Genomic DNA, 20,329 nt, shown 5'->3' with positions numbered 1-20,329 from the left:
AAATACAATTTTCTAAAAAAATATATATGAATGCAGATTTGCGAAGTGGTCAACACAGCACTCGACAAATACTTTCCCGAAGGGAGTGGGGTGAAGATCATTGCTGAACCAGGCAGGTATTTTCCTATCACATCGTGTACGCTTGTGGCAAACGTTACCACGGTCAAAGAGATCAAGAAACATCATCTGGAAGAAAAAGACATTGATTGTCCTCCAGTGACATTTAATGGAGAGGACACAGAAACGGTAAGACGATATTCTGAACAAGAAATATAAACCCATTACTAGTATATATCGTATATATCGTTTACACTGGATCTGTCAGTCATCATATTTGCAGATCAAGAAGCCTATAAGTAGCATCCATCTGCCAAACTGGGTCTGTGAGTCATCATATGTGCAGACCAGGAGCCCATTACTAGGAGCATCTATCTCTCACACTGTGTCTGTGAGCCAACATCTTCCCATTACTAGGAGCATCCATCTCTTCGAGCAACCATACTCCCAGATTAGGAGCCCATTACTAGTAGCATTCTTTTCCCTTACTTGGTCTGAGAGTCCTCATATTCCCAGATCTACAGGCCATTACCAAGAGCATCCATCTCCCATACTTGGTCTGTTTTTCATCATATTCTCAGATCAAGAGCCCATTACTAGGAGCATCCATCTTCCATAATGGGTCTGTGAGTCGGCATATTTGCAGATCAAGAGCCTATTACTAGGAGCATCCATCTCCCATACTTGGTCTGTGAGTCATCATATTCTCAGATCAAGAGCCCATTACTAGGAGCATCCATCTCCCATACTTGGTCTGTGAGTCATCATATTCTCAGATCAAGAGCCCATTACTAGGAGCATCCATCTCACATACTTGGTCTGTGATTCATCATATTCTCAGATCAAGAGCCCATTACTAGGAGCATCCATCTTCCATAATGGCTCTGTGATTCATCATATTTGCAGATCAAGAGCCCATTACTAGGAGCATCCATCTCCCATACTGGGTCTATGAGTCATCATATTTGCAGATAGAAGCCCATTGTTAGGAGAAGCATTTCAGTCCCAGAAATTATGAATAGTTTTTTTTTTTTAGAAATGTTTCGTTCTCTACCTAGGGATACATGTATCACATCGACGAAGGAATTTTTGGTTCGTTTTTGAGAGTGCACCTTGATCCTGACCTTGACGTGTTCGAGAAACCGAAGACATTAAAGCAGCACAATGACAACATGACGTACCCCTCGAGTATCTGGGGACAAAGCTGCTGTACTCATGATTACGTCAACAAAAACTGTATGCTACCAAAGGTATATGATACAATACATTAAAAAAATAACTGTTATTAATCCCGCGTTCTGATTGGTTGGAAGCGCGTGCTTTATGAGAGCACACAGCACGCGCGCGAACTTTCAGTAGCGTCATTCCTATCTAAAATAACGGTTATCGTAATTTGTATTTTATAAAAGAAATAAAAAACTTGCTTGCTGTGCTGTGTGCAGTCATAAAGCACTTAGGGATTGGCATAACACTAGAGAAGTGACTTCGCTTCGCGTCGTGCTTCTCGACATTTCTCTCGTGTTCTGCCAACCTGCGCGTGCTTTATAATTGCACACAGCACGCGCGCGCGTTTTCTATTTCTTCAATAAAGTGCATACCATAAATCCTTAAAAAAACTTCGTAAGAAACTGCACAAATTAGTAAGTTCAGTAGACCTCAGTAGACCGTAGACCTACAAAACTTTGCACTAATTTGTACAATTTTGTTAGTTAACTTTTTCACGGATATATGGTATGCACTGTAATCTTTTCTTAGCCAGGGGAAACGCATTAAACATATAGAGTCAGGATGGCGTGGTGGTAAAATGCCTGCCTCTCACCTGTAGACGGGGATTACTTTAATCATGACCCTCTGGATAGGAAGATTGAGCGAACACTCCCTGTATGATAGACGCAAAATAATAGCACTTTTCTTCCATCCAACGAGGCGACCATACTTCACATCACACGGCCGTCCTTCTTTTCATCCCCTAATCTGTAAATCAATAGCAACATTGTTTATGAGTATATATTAATGTTTAGTATTTTTACAATTAGCAAATATAATTAATCCTGCGCGCTCATTGGTCACGATTTACGTCTTATGCTGCTTTAGTAAAAATACGCAGGTGATTATAGAAAGTCTCGCGCGCTGATTGGTCAAGAAACTCACACTATTACACGATAATCACCTCGAGAGAAAATCCAAAATAGCGGTCAGCCGCTTTGTTGCTGTTACCGGAAAAAAATGCCCTTTATCTTCTTTTTTTTCTTTTTTTGAAAGAATCACCTCTGTATTTATACTAAAACGATTATTGGCCTCAGGTTCAGTGATTATTGGGGAATATTTACCTCGCCGCTCGAAGACTCGCGTCTCGGCGAATAATTGTTAAATATTATAACGCACACGCCCACTTGCACGCGCACGCTCCTTTGTCGATTTGTGCTGCTTGCAGAGATAAAATTTGAAAAACAAAAACAAAACAAAAAAATCTCTCTCCGTTATTTATCAAATTCACTTTTGTTAAAAATACTCTATTAGTCAGGCTTTATAAAATATTTGATATTTAAGGCCCGCGCTGATTTGCTGGCTACCGTGTTTATATCAGAGGACAGAGAGACGCTCGCACAAAATCATTAGCTGCTTATGTCTCTGTACAGTTATATAAACACTCTGGGAGATTTAGAGCTTGCTTCTCTCTTGCTCTACAGTTTCCAGCGTGTTAATATTGCAGTACAGTAACACCCGCGCGCGTTTTATATTCCTTAAGTGTTGAGAATAGTTAACTTTTACATACATTTATTCGTTTTGTTTGTTTCTTACGATTTCCTTGACCCCATGATTTACCAGAAATTAATGATTAAACATAGCAATGAAACTTGATCTAGCCTTATGCAATAAAAGACACTCGCTTAATTCTTAATGAAACGACATGCACGTGCTTACGAGCCAACGATAATTTTGCCATGAAGACTAACTTAGATGCGTGATTCGCCACCAGATGTAAGTACAATAAATTCTAAACATATATACTGTTTAAGTGTAAATATTTCCCCAAAAATGTAGGCTAATTTAGGAATTATTGTTACATTTTAGCGAACCTTGTACTAGCTTGAACCAGTTTGAACTTGATCCACGAATTAAACTTGAAACAGATACGAGTGAACATTTGTCAACTAGCTCTAACAAGCGTATCGTATGGTGGTAAAATAGACATTCCCCCGATATCTCTAACATTAAGTATTGGTATTTATTATACTATTATGTTATATATCATCAGCTGTCTCCTGGTGACTGGATGTATTTCGAGAACATGGGTGCCTATACGCGTTCCGTCTCGACTCGCTTCAACGGTTTCCCGACTCACTACACCTATTACTACGTCACACGGAAAACATGGTGAGGAACAGCTTTCTTGACAGTTCCCTGCGCCATCTTGAAAGGCAACCGTGCCTGTGCATCGAAAAGAGGACGACAGTGACCTTGATATAATGATAGAGACACAGGGGGCGTAGCGAGGTCCTGATTATGGGGAGGGGGGAGGGGGGGAGGGGGAGGGGAGGGGGGAGGGGAGGGGGAGGGGGGAGGGGGAGGGGGAGGGGGAGGGAGGGGGGGAGGGGAGGGGGAGGGGGGAGGGGGGAGGGGGGGAGGGGGAGGGGGGAGGGGGAGGGGGGAGGGGGAGGGGGGGGAGGGGAGGGGGAGGGGGGAGGGGAGGGGGAGGGGGAGGGGGAGGGGGCATGCATGATTCTCCCCCAAATCCACAGGAAACCCGTATGAATTACATACATTTTTGTGTCGAGCGCAATTTTTTATAGGGGGGGGGGGTGGGGTGAGGAAGGGCATGTACCCCCCTTCCCCCTCCCTACGCTAGTGTAAAAAAGGTCCTATCAGTGCAAGGTTACCGCCGTTCGCTCTTCGATGCACAGGCACGGCAACCTTTCAAGATATGACGCAGGGAACTGCGAAGGAGAAAGATTTATAAATTTTGGTGCTATGGGCCTTATTGACGCGGCAGCCATGTTGGATTGAACAATAGATTCCAGCCTCAAACTCTAGCGCTTGAGAATTAAGTTATGCTGGGGAAACAAAGGTTTTTATTTTCATGAGAATAAACATGGCCACCGTGTGATAAAGGTCCATGGAATATGAGATCCAAGTAACGTTAAATCGCCCTCTCCAAATTTATTGCCGTTTTTCCTTCGCTCATTCTTTCTTACCTTTCTTTTTTTTTTTTTTTTTTTTTTTTACTCTCAAATGTTTATCATTCATTCATTCATTTACTCACCCATTCGTTCGTTCGTTCGTTCGTTCTTTTCTATTCTTTTCCTTTCCAAGCTCCATGCTACCTAATTATGTTAATATTTTCATTTTCCTCACCATCCTTTTCTTTTCCTCTCCAGGGAAAAAGTTAAGAAACACATGGAAGACTTTGATCTCGAGGTTTTTGACTTTTCGCTCGACAACTGATCTAGCAGCAGTCCATTAACCTACGATCCACGCGCATCCAGGACCTAAAAGTGCGACTGAGAAGATATCAACTATAAATTTTTATTTCAGTTTGTAACGTTTTTTTGTCGAAATTAGTGCCAAATTCACATAAAACACGAAAAACAAATTTCCATGGCTTTTATATTAATTTAGAACTGTACTAACAATAATATTAGAGACCTTTAGCAAGACGTTCTTAATAGTCCCGCAAACCTCAAACTGCAGTTCAACGTCAGGCGTTTTCCTTCAAACTTTCGACATTTATCAAAGCATCATAACGAAATTGTCATTGGAAGAGTGGCCATATTAAATTTCATTGATGCCGAGTGTTTCTCCGTGTTTGCGGGCGTTTTTCGGGGTCTCATTCCTAGCGGTCGGTGGTTAGCGGTGAACACGATGCTAAGGGTATCTATTTTTACTTTTGTTTCCCTCGCGCGGAAAAAAATATCCACACACCTAAGTAGAGTCGTGAACCTTCAAATGCAAACGACCTCAGACTGGGCTGATCTAAGTCAGGGCATGGCAGGGGCGAATCCAGGAATTTTAGAAGGGGGTGACTATTAGAAAGGTTTTACCGGGAATTCGGGGAAAAGGGGGGTGACTAGTACCCCTATTACCACCCTGGATCCGCCCCTTCATGGCTACTAACTCACAGATCAAAACCTAAAACAACCTCTGGGCTGATCTAAGTCAGGGCACAGCTAACTCACAGATCAAGCCCTGAAACGACCTCTGGGCTGATCTAAGTCAGGGCATGACTAACTCACAGATCAAACCCTGAAACAACCTCTGGGCTGATCTAAGTCAGGGAATGACTAACTCACAGATCCAACCCTGAAACAACTGAAACATCTAAGTCATGCAGGGCATGGCTAACTCACAGATCAATCCAAATCAAGTGACTGTATTCCCACGAGATGCTACCGATATGCAACCCTTGATTGCCAAGTGACATGCCTCACTATTGCATTATTAATGTTTCTCAACACGAAATAGTTTTTTGTACTCCAAGCGACTTTATTCATCGCGCTTAAAAACAATTTTCGAGCAAAGGCAAAATAAACTAGTTTTTCTTTTTAATGCAGCTGGTTTGCGTGTAAGAAAACTATTATGAGAGACCTTAAATTCCATGATTGTCCCTGTGTTGCGTGACATTACCGTAACTGTCACGATGACGAATAATCATCAAATACTTAGGGTCAAACTACAATCGACTTGCTCGCATTACAATGCACACAATGGATTTTTTGGTTATCTTGCAATTGCTCTTGGTCAGTACCATTAGTACCGCACAATCAAACATTGTAATCTTTCTAGTGGATGACCTTGGCATAGGAGATATCGGGTGCTTTGGAAATGACACTATTAAGACACCTAATATTGATAAACTGGCTAGAGAAGGGGCGAGACTGACTCATAATTTAGCTCCTGAATCCGTGTGTACTCCGAGTCGGGCAGCATTTCTAACGGGTCGGTATGCAATCAGGAGTGGTTTGGCCGCTAATCCTGATAGAACCAGGATGTTCCTGTTTTTGTCCGTACCTGGTGGGCTGCCACAGAATGAGACAACGTTTGCTGAGGTGCTGCAAGATGCTGGCTATGCTACTGGTAATCTTAGGTTGATATTATAATGATTTTCATCCAGCTTGTCCGTCGATCTTTTAAATATTAACATTCCCCGAAACAACCATTAGGCTGATAAAAGTCAGGGCTTGGCTAACTCACAGGTCGAATTGGAATTTAGCTTGTTAGTTTTTGCAGAGGAAGGAAAACCAGAGAAAAAGCCTTCTCCTACGCAGTCTCCAGTGTCGTCACGCAACGCTCACTCCCCTACTTAGGGAGAGAAACAACAACCTCTACTCACATGTGACGCCGAATCCAGAAATTGAACTCGAGACCCCAGAGGGTAGAAATGGAGTACTACCTGATTTTGATAAACTAAATTTGAATTCCATCTGTGAATTTGCCATGCCCTGACTTAGATCAGCCCCGAGGTTGTTTCAGGGTTCTATCTGTGAGTTAGACATGCCCTGACTTAGATCAGCCCCGAGGTTGTTTCAGGGTTTGATCTGTGAGTTAGCCAGTCCTGACTTAGATCAGCCCCGAGGTTGTTTTAGGGTTTGATCTGTGAGTTAGCCATGCCCTGACTTAGATCAGCCCAGAGGTTGTTTCAGGGTTTTATCTGTGAGTTAGCCATGTCCTGACTTAGATCAGCCCAGAGGTCGTTTCAGGGTTTGATTTGTGAGTTAGCCATGCCCTGACTTAGATCAGCCCAGAGGTTGTTTCAGGGTTCCATCTGTGAGTTAGTCGTGCCCTGACTTTGGTCAGCCCATACGTCGAGGGATGAGTAAAGATCCAATAATATAAGAAAACTGAATAAGATCAATAAATACAATATATAATGCCAAGCTCACTCACCATTAGAGCTGTACAACTTGTTTTGTCTTGCATCTCCACAACTTTTCCTTTATCATCATCCCCCTAATGTTCTAGTCACAGCTCCCGTCTTTTCTTTACTGGTATTAATTATTTCCAACAGGATTGGTAGGCAAGTGGCACTTGGGGTTGAACCTCCACACTTCAGACGACTATCACTTTCATCCAATGCGTCAAGGATTCCAACACTTCTACGGTCTTCCCCTTACCAACGTACGCGAATGCAAGGCTGGGCACTTCATTTTTGAACTAATTTTCCCAAACCTCCAGCGGAATTTGTGCTATACATTAATCTTAGTTGGAGTCTCTGCTGTCGTGTGTTGTCTTGGAGGTCTGTTATCCAAGCGTTCGGCAGTCTTTATAATTATTCTATGTGTATCTATTTATGGAAGTTTTTTATTCGCGCTGAAGTTGAGAAGACACTTTGTTTGTTTCTTGATGCGCGACTATGAAGTAGTCGAACAGCCAGTAGTCTTTGAAAACCTAACATTAAGGCTGACTCATGATGCTGTTCAGTTCGTCGAAGACCACAAATCAAAGCCTTTTCTCCTATTCATGTCGTATGTCAAAGTCCACACTTCGTTATTCACCAGTAAGAGATTTGAAGGTCACAGCGTGCACGGGCAGTACGGTGACAACGTGGAAGAGATGGATTGGAGCGTCGGTGAGATTATGAATGCACTGGAGAGGCTTGGCGTGAAGAATGACACCTTCGTGTACTTTACGTCCGACCATGGGCCACATTTAGAGGAGAGCAGCGGAGGGGAATACCATGGTGGATGGAAGGGCATTTATAAAGGAGGTGAGTGGCTTACAGTCATGACTGTTCCCCTTGGCCCTTAGAAAGACCCGTAGATGCAAATCATCAGGCCAGAGGTACCCCTATAGTAGTAAGGGTTGGACGTTCAAACAATGCGTGCAATCCAGAGTTTTAACTCAAGTATAGCATTGTTGAGTTACTGCTTTCCAAGCTACAGTATTGTCTCTTGCCCCATGCAAGGAGCACCACGGGGCACCTAAAAAAGTGGAAGGGTGGCTTAGACTTGAAGGTATATAGAGTAGATTAGTATGCATAAGACTAAAAAAGCGCGAAGGGGACTGAAATTTAGGCAAAAAGTGGGGTGTGTCTTTACAGGCCACATAAAGGAAATATAGCCGATTTTGAATTCAGGTAACACTAATAGTCCTCTTCACTGTTCCCTGCGCCATCTTGAAAAGTAGCCGTGCCCCGTCACTGTTCCTTGCGCTATCTTGAAAGGTAACTGAGCCTGTGCATCAAAATTAGACCTTGCAATGATAGATTCCTTTTTTTAACACCTTGTTAACAGGTCCCTATCATTGCAAGCTCACTGCCATTCTCGCTTCAATACACAGGCTCAGTTACCTTTCAAGATGATGCAGGGAACTGTGAAGGGGACTGTTTTTAGATAAAGGGGTGTGCAGCATCCGCTTTCATTGGTAGCAAAGAAATGTTGAAGTTCAACATTAGACGTTTTAATGTTCCCTCCTAGTAGAGTCTCCGTCATTGGTGATATTTGGCAAGAATTGCCAACGAGGGAGACTCTGCTAGCAGAGAAATGTAGTTAGAATCTTTTTTTCATAGTTCAGACTTAGGCTCAGCACTAATTTTCTGATTGCTTCTAAATCGCAGGAAAGGGTCAGAGTTGGGAAGGAGGAATCAGAGTACCAACCATTGTCTCATGGCCTTCTCACATCCCACCTGGAATCAATATTACTGAACCGACTAACAGCTTTGACATCTTTCCAACAATCATTGACATCACAGGGTCATCAGTCCCTCAGGACCGAATAATTGATGGCAAAAATGTTATGCCTCTGCTACTACGACAGGAGAAATACTCCCCGCATGAGTTTATGTTTCATTACTGCGCTAAGGAGGTCCATGCCGTGCGATACAGACCAAGGCATGGTGAGACAACATGGAAGGCTCATTTCACAACTCCGAAATGGATTGAAGGAACTGAAGGCTGCAATGGTATGTGCCATGATTGTTACAACCATGGCATCATCCGTCATGAAACTCCCTTACTTTTTGACATCACCTCAGATCCCTCAGAGAGCCACCCCTTGAATCCACAGGCAACCCAGTACAGGGATGTTATGGAGAAGATCATAGCTGCTGTGAAGGAGCATCAGGATCATGTTGATGATGTACCAAACCAACTTGATTTGAATACATTTTGGTATCTTTCACGGATGCAGCCTTGCTGTAACTACCCATTTTGTTCTTGCATTGAGAATACAACACAAACTAACCCTTTGACTACTAGAGGCTAAAAGGGTCCAACACAGGCTCTTCCTGGAACATAATTAGGGTGTTTTTATTTCTCAATATTAAAATGAAAAACATTTGCTCAGTAGATATTGAGGCCTTATAACACACATCAAAGCAGTTGATAGAATCCCACTTGTTTCAATACATAGAAATGTCCTAGGGGACGGGTAATTGAAAAACAAAAATGTCTTTGCGCTGGCTGCTTTTGGCCGCTCTAGTAGTGAAAGGGTTAACCTATAGAGCTTACAAATTTATGCAAATTCTATTTTTTAAATACTACTCAATCGTGATTGACTAATTCGTATGAAAATTTTTCTGGGTGGCCTTGGTTGGGATTGATAAATAATATTATTAATATTGTGGATATTCGGTATAATGTTTTCCATTTCAAACCATGTGTCATTCCCTAGAATAGTATTTCTTCGTTTAATGGTTGCATATGAGAAGACATATGAATATGGATACACTTCAAACGAAGAATCTTATTCTCAAAAGAAAATGACGCATATGGTCTGAAATGAAACATTATGCACAACCTAAAGAGATCTAGTGGATCCATAACTTTTAGTTTTTAGAAATTGTGCATGTGATAGATTTATTATATAAGTTTATTGAGATTTAAAATGAGTTAAAGAAAAAATTACTTTTGAATGAAAACTTTACAATATTTATATCAATAATCCACTTTAATTTAGAATAAAACAACAATTGAAGTTCATTAGTTCATTTTAAAATTATACTTATAAACTATATTATTATTTAATAAAATTTAATGGCATATAATAATTTCATATTTTCCCCATTTTCCCATTTCTATACGTCCAGTTAGATAAACATAACTTTGACTTTCCTCTGACAAACAATACAATACAATACAATACAATAACTTTATTTATACTTGAATTACAAGATAGCAAGTACATGCTAATATCTCCAAGTTATAAATAACCTAAACTAAAAATTAAAATTACATGATGCTAATATAAAAATATGGATGTAAACAATGAAATAAATATATGTATATATGTAAAATAAAATTAAAATAGAATTATCCTCTACAAAAGGTACAACAGTCAATATCAAATTTGACTTTGGAAATTTCCGATTTAAATTTACTTAATTCGTGCAACAATCTCATGTTGTTTGGAAGAGAATTCCATAACTTACTACCCTGATAAGCCAAGGAATGAAGACCATAACTAGTGGTGTTTACTCTAGGTACTATAAGAATGTTATCACCCCGTAAATTAATGCTACAATTACGTAGTGTAAATAACTTAGAAATATATTCAGGAACCAGTCTGTGCAGAGCCTTAAATACTAATATTAAAATATTGTGCATTCTCCTATTATACAAAGTAGGATGATTAATACGCAACAATAATTCCTCATATGTGCTTTTATGATCATTATAAATAAAACGCAAAGCGCGTTCATTAAGTTTTTCTAATTTGGTTGAATTACCTCTCCCGCAATGATGCCATACAATAGAACAATAATCTAAATGAGGTAAGAAATAGGCATTATATAATTTGACTTTGGCATCAGTATTAATTAGTTTCTTATGTCTTTGTAAGACTTGAATTTGCTTGCCAACAATAGATAAATGTTACTTGATGACATGTACAATATATTACAGACATAGTCATCATAATATATTAAATATTTTAGAATAATTTGTTCATTTTGGTATTGCTGGGTTTCACTTGACATGGTCTTATGTGTCAGAATGGTCATCAGTTGAGTTCCTTTTGCTTTTCAATAGATATTTTCCTCCTGGCTGACAGCACATGGTGGTCTGTGTTCGACCACCATTTGGAGCAGATATTGAGATTCAAAGCCTTTTATCAGATGATCGAACCCCCGCAATTTGTGATATTTTAAATTTCTACAGTCAAGCAACATTTGCCAAGAGCAGTTATTAAGGTCACACTGAAGTCATATATATTTCAATATAATTATTTGTTGATTTTGAAGTTAGGCAAATTAGCCAATCGGATGCAAACTCACTGACAAAAAGGTAAAGGTAAAAGTACCTATATCTAACGTCGGTAGTTCCTTCAGTTGAAATTCAACTGCTATCAATGGAAGCCGACGGTGCGCACTTTACCCTCTCTGTCCATCAGTGCTCTGTTTTAAGAGTATTCAAAGCTGAAGCTACACAGATTAGAGAGAAGTCTTAACAGATGTGGAGATCATGAGGATCGAACTGTGAACCTCAAGCTCCAAAAAGCCTTAAACTAACCAACTGAGCTTCGCCTGCTCCTTTAGACACAAAACATAATAGCTTCCATTCTAATGAGTCGATTTATGGACAATAATACTTATCGCATTCAATCAACTATGGCATACACTGTTTTAATTACTAACCTTATTATAACTACCTGTTCACAGCTAAAATTTCTCTGGTAATTCAGCGAATCTAAATTCCTGTCATAAATGTTTAGTGATGGCTGGATGGAAGTTGCTCTTATTGGCATCAGATGCAAGGAGCGGTAGAACAGGATGCCCATCTTGTTCGTCGATGTGTTTGAGGGGGGCGAAGGCAGAGTAAGGTAAGTCACAGTGGGGTTTGTTAATTGCTGGATAGTACTGACGATAGCATATTACAGCAATACCAATACCTACGTGTAACACAAATGATATTATCATTGGATCGTTCATTAGAATATTAATAAAAAATATATATAGTAATGAAATAATAATTTTTTTCAAGGTGCTGTGAGGAAACATCAAAAGCCTGTTACATATCAAAAAATAGTTTTTAAGGTGATGTAGCACAGTGCAATTTCGTCCTCAAACCTGTTCTTAAGGAGGCTGGAAAGTGTTTTGTGCCTTCACATACACTCACAATAATTTATTATGAACTAAAAAAAATTAATATGGCTATAATTTGACAGCAAGTAAACCAGGAAAGGCAAAGACCATAAACCAAAGATCACAATGAACATGAAAAAAATGATGTAAGATGTTGCTATGACAACATCAGAACCCTTGGTATGCCATCAAAAATGTTCATTTAAAAAATCTTAACTCAGGAACCAAATGGTGAATTTCTTTAAAAACTGGAATATTTAAACTTTGTATTGTAATCTTTTTAACAAAAAAAGAAAAAATTCTGTAAGAGGGAATTCGTAAAAATTCTTAAAATTTGTTTGAAATAGTTTCCTCTTACAGAATTGAAAAAATTTTCCTTAAGTTTTTGAAAACATAAACTAAAGCTCTAAGCAAAATTTGAAGTTTGAACATTAAAATTTATGAGTACAAAAAATTTCCTTTTGCAAGTTCTACGTTGTCAGGTTTCATTAAAAAAGGTTATCAGAAGAAAAAAATGAATTGAGAAAGTCGTTTATAGAGCCTAGTACGAATAACTCACCTAGAAAAGAACCAATTGTGATGTCTGAAAGAAAAAAGTAAAATATTAATATTGCTAAGCTTACAAGAACAAGAAACTTGGAGAAAAAAGTGATTAAAAAATGAGGATCCAAAATTCTTGACATGATAACTAAGCTATTTTATTTTTATTTTCATCTCTGCCTGGCTATCAATTATTATAGGAGAGATGAGGTAGTAAGCTGTGTGGGATGGATTCTACATGTACCAGCTAACTAGATACACTGTGCTGACGAGGCCCAATACAGGCCGAAACAGCTGTCCATGGTTTCTAGTTGAGCTGGCTCATTTAATTTACATGGCTTGAAGTTGTGAAAGGCCCATAGGCCCTATTTTTCAGCCGCTTTACACAAGGCTTGTAATTTACCTATTACGCATGTTTTTATAATTAATTATTATATATAAGGCTTGAGAAGTAATACTGACATCGATTAGCTGGCTATTTTGTTTGTTTTGGAGACTCATACCAAATGCAAAATTATCAATGAAAGTAAAATTTCATAGAACAAATGAATATAAAATGGCCATTTGTACACTCTAGGATCTGTCAAGCACTCAACTACAACCCTTATGTTCCTTAGCTTAATTGCTTCCCTGACATGTTGTACAGCTTCCAGTGTGTTTATATTACAGCACAGAGACTTGCACATACATCTTATTTTGCTTCATAAAATATTTAATGCCCAAGCTGATTGGCTGGCTACTGTGTTTATATCATATAGGACAGTGACATGCTTGCACAAAATAATTGTTAAAAAATATTTTATAAAAGCAATAAAAAATGCCAGCCTATGTCTCTGTACTGTGAGACAAACACTATGTGAGCTGTAAAGCACTCAAGAAGCAAGAGAAACTCTTGGCTATGCCTCGTATTCCTAAGCTTGCTTCTCTCGAGCTCTACAGTACCCTGCGTGTTTATATCACAGTACAGAGACATGTGAACGCATTTTATATTCCTTTTAATATTTCACTATAAATATAGACCTCTTCGGCTTGGGGTAATGTTTTCCCATTTCAGACCACGTGTCATTCCCTTGAGAATAAGATTCTTTGTTTGAGCTGTATCCATATTCATGTGTCTTCTCATGTGCAACTGCGCTCAAACCTTAAACAAAGAAATGATACTCTGGGAATGACATGTGGTCTGAAATGGGAAAATATTACGTCAGAGCCGAAGAGGTCTGTTACCTTGCCAGTGGTGTTTATAATCTGAATATCTTGTCAGTGCAATGGCTAATGCACTTAGAAAAGGTGTAAGCGAAACACAAAGCCTCCATCCTTGACCTCTGCCATGACCATGGAAACAATGAAGCTTGCCACATAAATACAGAGATAAGTAGGCCAGCCCACTGAATGCCCCTGAAAAGAAGGAAATATAACAAATAATCATTTATACCACAAATGTAAATTTTCTTGCTTTATGATAGGTTGCAAGCCATGGTAAATAAGACACACTATGGCTACATACTCAGCTATGTCTTGTGAGTACATCATGGTAAATAAGAGGACATAACATGCAAAATCTCCAGAAGTTTGTTAAATCTTATTAATTAGATAGTATGCATAGAAGAACTTTGATGTATTAGAGAAATGAGAATGGTTGCTGCTGCTATCTGTACATGTGTAACAGGGGGGGGACGACTCTCTTTAAAAGTGGGTAGGGGGGCTCGACGGACGGTTTTAAAAATGACCCTAAAAGGTATGTATAAATTAACTGAGATACTGATTTCAGACCTTAAAAGGTACAACCACATTGAAAACGACAACGTTTCCAACCATTATATTCTTGTATGACGTTTGATATTTTTCAAAATGAACAAATCTGACCCTAAAAGGTCAGCTGGGAGTCAGCTGGAGACCCTAAAAGGTACATGGTCTCATTCCCAACCATAAAAGGTCTGTTGAGCCCCCCTACCCACTTTTTGAGAGAGTCCCCCCCCGGGACATGTGTAGACTTAGCAAGGAAGTGTAATAAATCCAAAATTGAAAACTATGATAAGGCCTGGTTGTACAAAGGGTGAATAGCGCTATTAAAAGGATAAATCCTTATTAAGTGGATAGTTGATGCAGAGTTATATAACATATTTATCCACTGGATAAGATTTATCCATCGCATAGCACTATTTACTCTTTGTAGAGCTGGGCCAAGATCTTTTTTCCGTTTAACATAACAATGAAAGCTTATTCAATTATTTATAAGATGAGACCCAAACAATTAGGAAGTATTGTTTCCCCATTTCACACCACATACAATTGTCATTCCCTTGAGAATAAGGTAATTTAATTGAGCTTCATCCAACTCAAGCATTAATAACTATTAAACAAAGAAATAGGAACCTTAAAGAACCAAAAAGATTGATTCGAGGATGGCTACGCCAGGATATTGACATGTGTATCAAGGGAGGATCCAGGGGGGAGGGGGGCAAAGGTGGGCTGAAGCCCCCCTTCAGCAGAAAAACAAAACAAAACAGAACTGAAGAATAAGATGCTTTTTTTATTGTTTTCCGTTGTGTTGACGGAAGAAACTCAATTAGCACCCCCCCTAAACTCAATTAGCCCCCCCTAAAATTTTGGCTGGATCCACCCTTGGATATTGACACATGCTGTTGTCCTTGTTGTTACTGTCAGTTGGTGCAAAGAGAATAGTAACACCATGTACAACAGTTTACACAGGAGAAATTTGCTCAAATCATCTTCCTCAACGCTTGTTGATTCCTAAAAGTCCCTAATATTTGAGGGAATTGTGCATTAGATCTATTGAATTCCAACTAACATGAAGAATGTCCACTTGGAAAGCTCTTTCTTCCTTCCAGAATAACATCTGGGTCACCATCACACTGCAAGTCTTTGGTTGGTACTCCATTAGGATAGCATCTCCAAAAATAATCTGGTCTTGGTCTAGAATGAATGAAGGAAGAAAAATAACTTCCAGTAAACTGTGCATGCGCCAAGAAATGGATTATGCCAGACTCCTCATTCTTCAAGTGAGACCAAAAGAAGTGCATGCTCTGGGTACCAGATTTTGAAAAATTTTGGAAAAGAATCACTAGTTATGAATATGAAATAAAAATCATGGGGTAAAATCTGCAAATTCGGTGTAGAAAAATGTCTACGATCCATAGGATCCAGCCAACCGAAGTCCAGTCCATTCCATCTACCCACGGTTCCTGATTTTCCAAAACTAAAAAACACTCAAAATTTGAGTAATTAGAAGAGGAAAACAAGTTTTAGAAGTTGGGCATGTTTTTACTATACATTAAGATTATTCATGGCCATTCAAAAGGTGAAAATTCAAAAATATATTTTTTTGTGAATCAAGATCCAGAGAAAAATTGGTTGTAAAAATCTGTATCGATCGACAGATTCACCTATAGGCACATTATGCATACAGTCCTTTGAAAACCTTTGCTGATGACTGGCTTTGACAGCAGGAGTTAAACCAGTGCCATAATCAAAAAAATTAAAAAAAAATTTTTTTGTTGCATTTTTTGCACAATTTCAAACTAGAATCACTAGTTTTGAATATAAAATTAAAGACCATGAGTTAAACCTCAAATTTGGCTTAAAAAAACGTCTATGATCCGTACAATACAGCCAACCGAAGTCCAGTCCATTCCATCTACAAAATTGAAAAACGCTAAAAATTTGAGCATTTAGAAGAGGAAAATAAAATTTAGAAGTTGGGCATGTTTTTTTTATACATTAAGATTATCCATGGCCTTTCAAAAGGTGAAAATTCAAAAATACATTTTTTGTGAATCAAGATCCAGTCACTGACTGAGGCCTAGTCACTTGCAATCCATTTTAGTCACAACCAATTTATCTCAGTAGCATCTTAATGGAGAAAAATTAGATTCCTAGAGGAATGGTTATTATAGAAGTAGGGATTATAATCTATGATACTGACTTACAGCATGTACACCTCACAACATGGACTAACATTGAAATGGCTTCTAGCCATAAAAATGGTTTCATTTGAGTGTGAAACTTCAGTCAGTGCTACTGACTTATTGCTTACTATCAATCACGTGACTTTTTGGAGTTGACTGGGGGACAAACAAGCAGTTGACTGGGGGGCAACTAGCGGATGCCCAGTCATACCTCATTTCTGGCTCAACATTACTGGTCAAAAGAACCTACAAGGCAAAGATTTGACCTGACAAGTTTCAGTTCTGGCCGGACATTGTCTGAGGACCTGCCATTATTTATTGCCCTAGTGGTATACACCTAATTGAAAAAACCTAGTCGGGTTCAGGAAGGTCATATCATCGAAGCTAGAACCGAAAAGGATTTTGGGTACTCCAAAATGTGTATTATATTTGCATATAGACATGTAAAAATGCACAGTAGAGCAACCTAGATTAACAACATGCCAAAGCCATGATGCATAAAATGTGCACAGGAAGGGAAAACTGCAATACGCATGAAATTTGCATAATTGTTTGTCTTCCCATGCTCCCCTTCGGTCTTAGCTTTGATGATATGACCTTTTTTTGAACCCGACAACGATTTCTGAAAAAGGTGTATACACCAGTGTAGCCACATAACATACCTTCCAACCATGATCTTCGTAGTGTTTGTTATCACTCCACTTAGTGCAAGGCTTAAAGACAGACCTTGGAAAAAAACTTAAATTAATATGCAAATATGTTCAGTATTACAGTAATTATAAATTATGTCACCAACAATGTTTTTTTAAATGCTCTTAACGTCATTCTAGAATTAGGTTAACCAGTCACCTATAGCTCTGAATACTACTCCAAGTTGGGAACCCTGTGGTATAGTATTGAAGAGAATAGAATAGATCTCAAGCATGATGACGTTTTATACCTACACTTCCAGAATCCTATTTCAGTAGGATTTTTTGTTATGCTAATTTTTGCTTATTTGAATATATATAAAAAGGATTGTGGTATTTTTGATATTATGTTACGTCATTAGGGTCACAGCCATTCTCAATCACACACGCCCTCTAGCGATTGCTTCTGTCGTGACGCAGAAGGTTTTGGTGGACATCAATCACATGGCGTTTCCATAACATTGTCGGAAAACACAAAGCTATAAAGGTATGTGCCTACAGAATGTCATGGAAACGCCTTGATTGATGTCCACCAAAAGCTTCTTCATCGCATACAGAAACAATCACTAGAGTGGCGCTTGTGATTGAGAATGGCTGTAAGGTCTATTTTTAATTCTTTTAAAATCCCGCCAACTTTTCCACAGGGAGCCCAAAATATTATTATAATATTATACACAGGAGGCCCAAAGATGAGTAGCCAGCAGAGTTCAAGTCTAGATAGTCCTCAAATAAATATTAAATGATTCCTCACCTAATAATGCTTCTCTTGCATCCACTTTATCCTTTCTCAGTGTTGTTAACACACATATTACAATGGTAGGTAAGATTATTGCAATACTCTGGAAAAACACATGAATTGGTAAGTTTTTTTTAGCATATTTTATATTACTTTCAAATAATTTTATTCTCTTGAACCAGACTTCATGCTTAGTATTGTATAGTTCAAAAAATTATCCATATCTCCCCCCCCCCCGCCCCAAAAAGGAATTTGGAATTTCCAAGGGGTACGGGGGGGGGGGGGGGGGGGAGGGGGTTCAGAGAAAGAGCAAAATTTGCAGAGTTTGTTTGGAAGAAAATTAGAAATATTTCTGGGGGTAGGGGTTTGGAAGAAAAATTCCTCTGGGGGGGGGGTGGGATAATTTCTGGAACTACACATTTTCTTTTAAAGTCATTTTAATAATAATATAATATGATTTATATAGCGCCTATACAAGTCGGCTCTAAGCGCTGTAAAATATATATAAATTATAATTCAAAAGCTAGTTTAAACAAATGAGTCTTAAGGTCTTTCTTAAAAGTTTTTAGACATGAAGTGTTTCTAAGAGGAGACGGTAGTGAATTCCATAGAACAGGAGCAGACACAGAAAAACAACGATAACCATAAGATTTAAGATTGTACGGACAAGTAACAAGAAGCAGTTCCTTGGATGAGCGGAGAGTTCTTTTAGGTTTATACACAGTTATGAGATCAGACAAGTAGACAGGAGCCAGACCATGAAGTGCTTTGAAAGTGAGGAGTAGAATCTTGAAATTGATGCGATGTTTCACAGGAAGCCAATGCAGAGAACAAAGGACAGGAGTGATGTGATTATACTTCTTGGAGAGAGTTACAAGACGAGCAGCAGAGTTCAAAACATATTGTAATTTATCAATTTGAGCATTAGGTAAACCATATAGAAGAGAATTACAATTATCAAGCCTGGATGTCACAAAAGCATGGACAAGTCTTTCAGTAGTATGGACGGAGATAAATTTACGAATACGAGCAATGTTACGCAAATGATAGAACGACGTCTTACAGATATTATTAACATGAGGAACCATTGACATCACAGAATCAAAGATTACGCCAATATTTCTTTCATTACAGGATGGTTTGATAACCTGATCGCCAAAGTGTAGAAGAGGAGTAGACAGATGAGGATTATACTTCGAGGACAAGATAAGGAGTTTAGTTTTTTCTTTGTTAAGTTTAAGTTTATTTTCAGTCATCCAGTCATTTATTTCACAGAGACAGGCTTCAATTCTTTTTATAGTTAAGTCAGTAGAAATATCATCATTGCAACTGAAAGGCATAAATAATTGGGTGTCATCAGCGAAGAAATGGAAGGACATTTTGTGACGACGGAGAATATCAGCTAGTGGTGACGTGTACAACAAGTAGAGAAGCGGACCAAGGACCGAACCTTGGGGTACACCACAATTTATATCAACAATTTTAGAGGGGGCATTCAGATACTTACAAACATTGCATGGGTAGGTATAGTGTCTTCAGACCTTGGATTCTTGTACAGCCACATTTCCTCATCATGAATGACTCGTATAAAAGGCTTGGCATCTTCAAGTATTCTGAAATATTTTGAAAAAATAAAAGTGGTGTTTGTACCCAAGATAGACCAGAATTCCGTGGTATGTTCTCTTACTTATTCAGCTAGATGACCAAAAAAGTGGTAAATAAGAAGACATTCCTAGAAAAACTGGAGAAAATTGTTTTCTACCACAAAAGATAAAAATTGTACTACAAAAACAAGCGGGTAAAATTTGAGCAAAAGTATACACTAGACTCAAATACAGTCCGAAGAAAGAAAGAAATAATACCTACGAATAAAAATAATCATTTCATTTTCAAATTAAAGGTTTTAGTTTTAAAACTAAACAAAATTTTGATTGAATTAGCCACGTTACGCTACCCACGTTCACGCTGATTAAACATTCAAGTGCCTTGTAAATTAATTTTCAACGTTAAAAACAATTAAATTAGTTCAAAATAGAAAGAAAATTAAAGAGAAAAAACAGAACTTACAGAAATATTATAAATAAGACCACACGAACAGCTATTTCCACGATTAAGTTTACACTATTGCCTTTTAACTTCACGTTGCAGCCGGCCATTTTGAAATTTTTGTACGACTTCTCGTGACGACTTGACCCCTCTCTGGACGGGATATATTGTATTTTTCTTTTACCCTCCCCTCCCTTGTAACAAACGCTTTGCCAATTTTTTACGAGATAATTAGAAAAAATTCACAAATTGCTTTTCTTAATCCTTTGAAAATATCATTGTAATAATAAATCGCCATAAGTACTAGTAAAATAGAGAC

At 38.5% G+C, this 20,329-nt stretch overlaps 3 protein-coding genes and 1 long non-coding RNA gene across 4 annotated transcripts; 3 read left to right on the top strand and 1 right to left on the bottom strand.

The window, feature by feature from the left end:
• The first annotated feature begins 30 nt into the window (after window positions 1-30).
• On the top strand, window positions 31-4,651 carry LOC148911640 (ornithine decarboxylase-like). Its single transcript, XM_089029190.1, has 4 exons — window positions 31-246; window positions 1,116-1,307; window positions 3,317-3,435; window positions 4,437-4,651. The coding sequence occupies exons 1-4, from the start codon at window positions 31-33 to the stop codon at window positions 4,501-4,503; spliced, it is 594 nt and encodes a 197-aa protein (XP_088885316.1). The 3' UTR covers window positions 4,504-4,651.
• LOC148911641 (uncharacterized) lies at window positions 2,813-3,197 on the top strand. The gene is made up of 2 exons (XR_016119588.1): window positions 2,813-3,039; window positions 3,133-3,197. It is a non-coding gene; the product is annotated as an uncharacterized LOC148911641 (long non-coding RNA).
• Window positions 4,652-5,737: 1,086 nt separating the features above from the next.
• On the top strand, window positions 5,738-9,973 carry LOC116301967 (steryl-sulfatase). Its single transcript, XM_031711139.2, has 3 exons — window positions 5,738-6,132; window positions 7,064-7,762; window positions 8,612-9,973. The coding sequence occupies exons 1-3, from the start codon at window positions 5,754-5,756 to the stop codon at window positions 9,256-9,258; spliced, it is 1,725 nt and encodes a 574-aa protein (XP_031566999.2). The 5' UTR covers window positions 5,738-5,753; the 3' UTR covers window positions 9,259-9,973.
• LOC116301969 (phospholipid phosphatase 5) lies at window positions 9,924-20,135 on the bottom strand. The gene is made up of 8 exons (XM_031711140.2): window positions 20,032-20,135; window positions 19,472-19,577; window positions 17,980-18,067; window positions 17,202-17,265; window positions 15,423-15,547; window positions 13,838-14,008; window positions 12,633-12,656; window positions 9,924-11,880 (listed from the first exon to the last, which is right to left on the bottom strand). The coding sequence occupies exons 1-8, from the start codon at window positions 20,118-20,120 to the stop codon at window positions 11,690-11,692; spliced, it is 858 nt and encodes a 285-aa protein (XP_031567000.2). The 5' UTR covers window positions 20,121-20,135; the 3' UTR covers window positions 9,924-11,689.
• Window positions 20,136-20,329: the final 194 nt, after the last annotated feature.

The sequence above is a fragment of the Actinia tenebrosa genome, unplaced genomic scaffold (assembly GCF_029948245.1).
Source record: "Actinia tenebrosa isolate PJP-AT-01 unplaced genomic scaffold, QUT_ActTen_1.0 PGA_scaffold13__45_contigs__length_12533684, whole genome shotgun sequence".
Classification (NCBI taxonomy): domain Eukaryota; kingdom Metazoa; phylum Cnidaria; class Anthozoa; order Actiniaria; family Actiniidae; genus Actinia; species Actinia tenebrosa.
The sequence above is the reverse complement of the archived record's forward strand: the minus strand, read 5'-3'. Positions and strand labels throughout refer to the sequence as shown.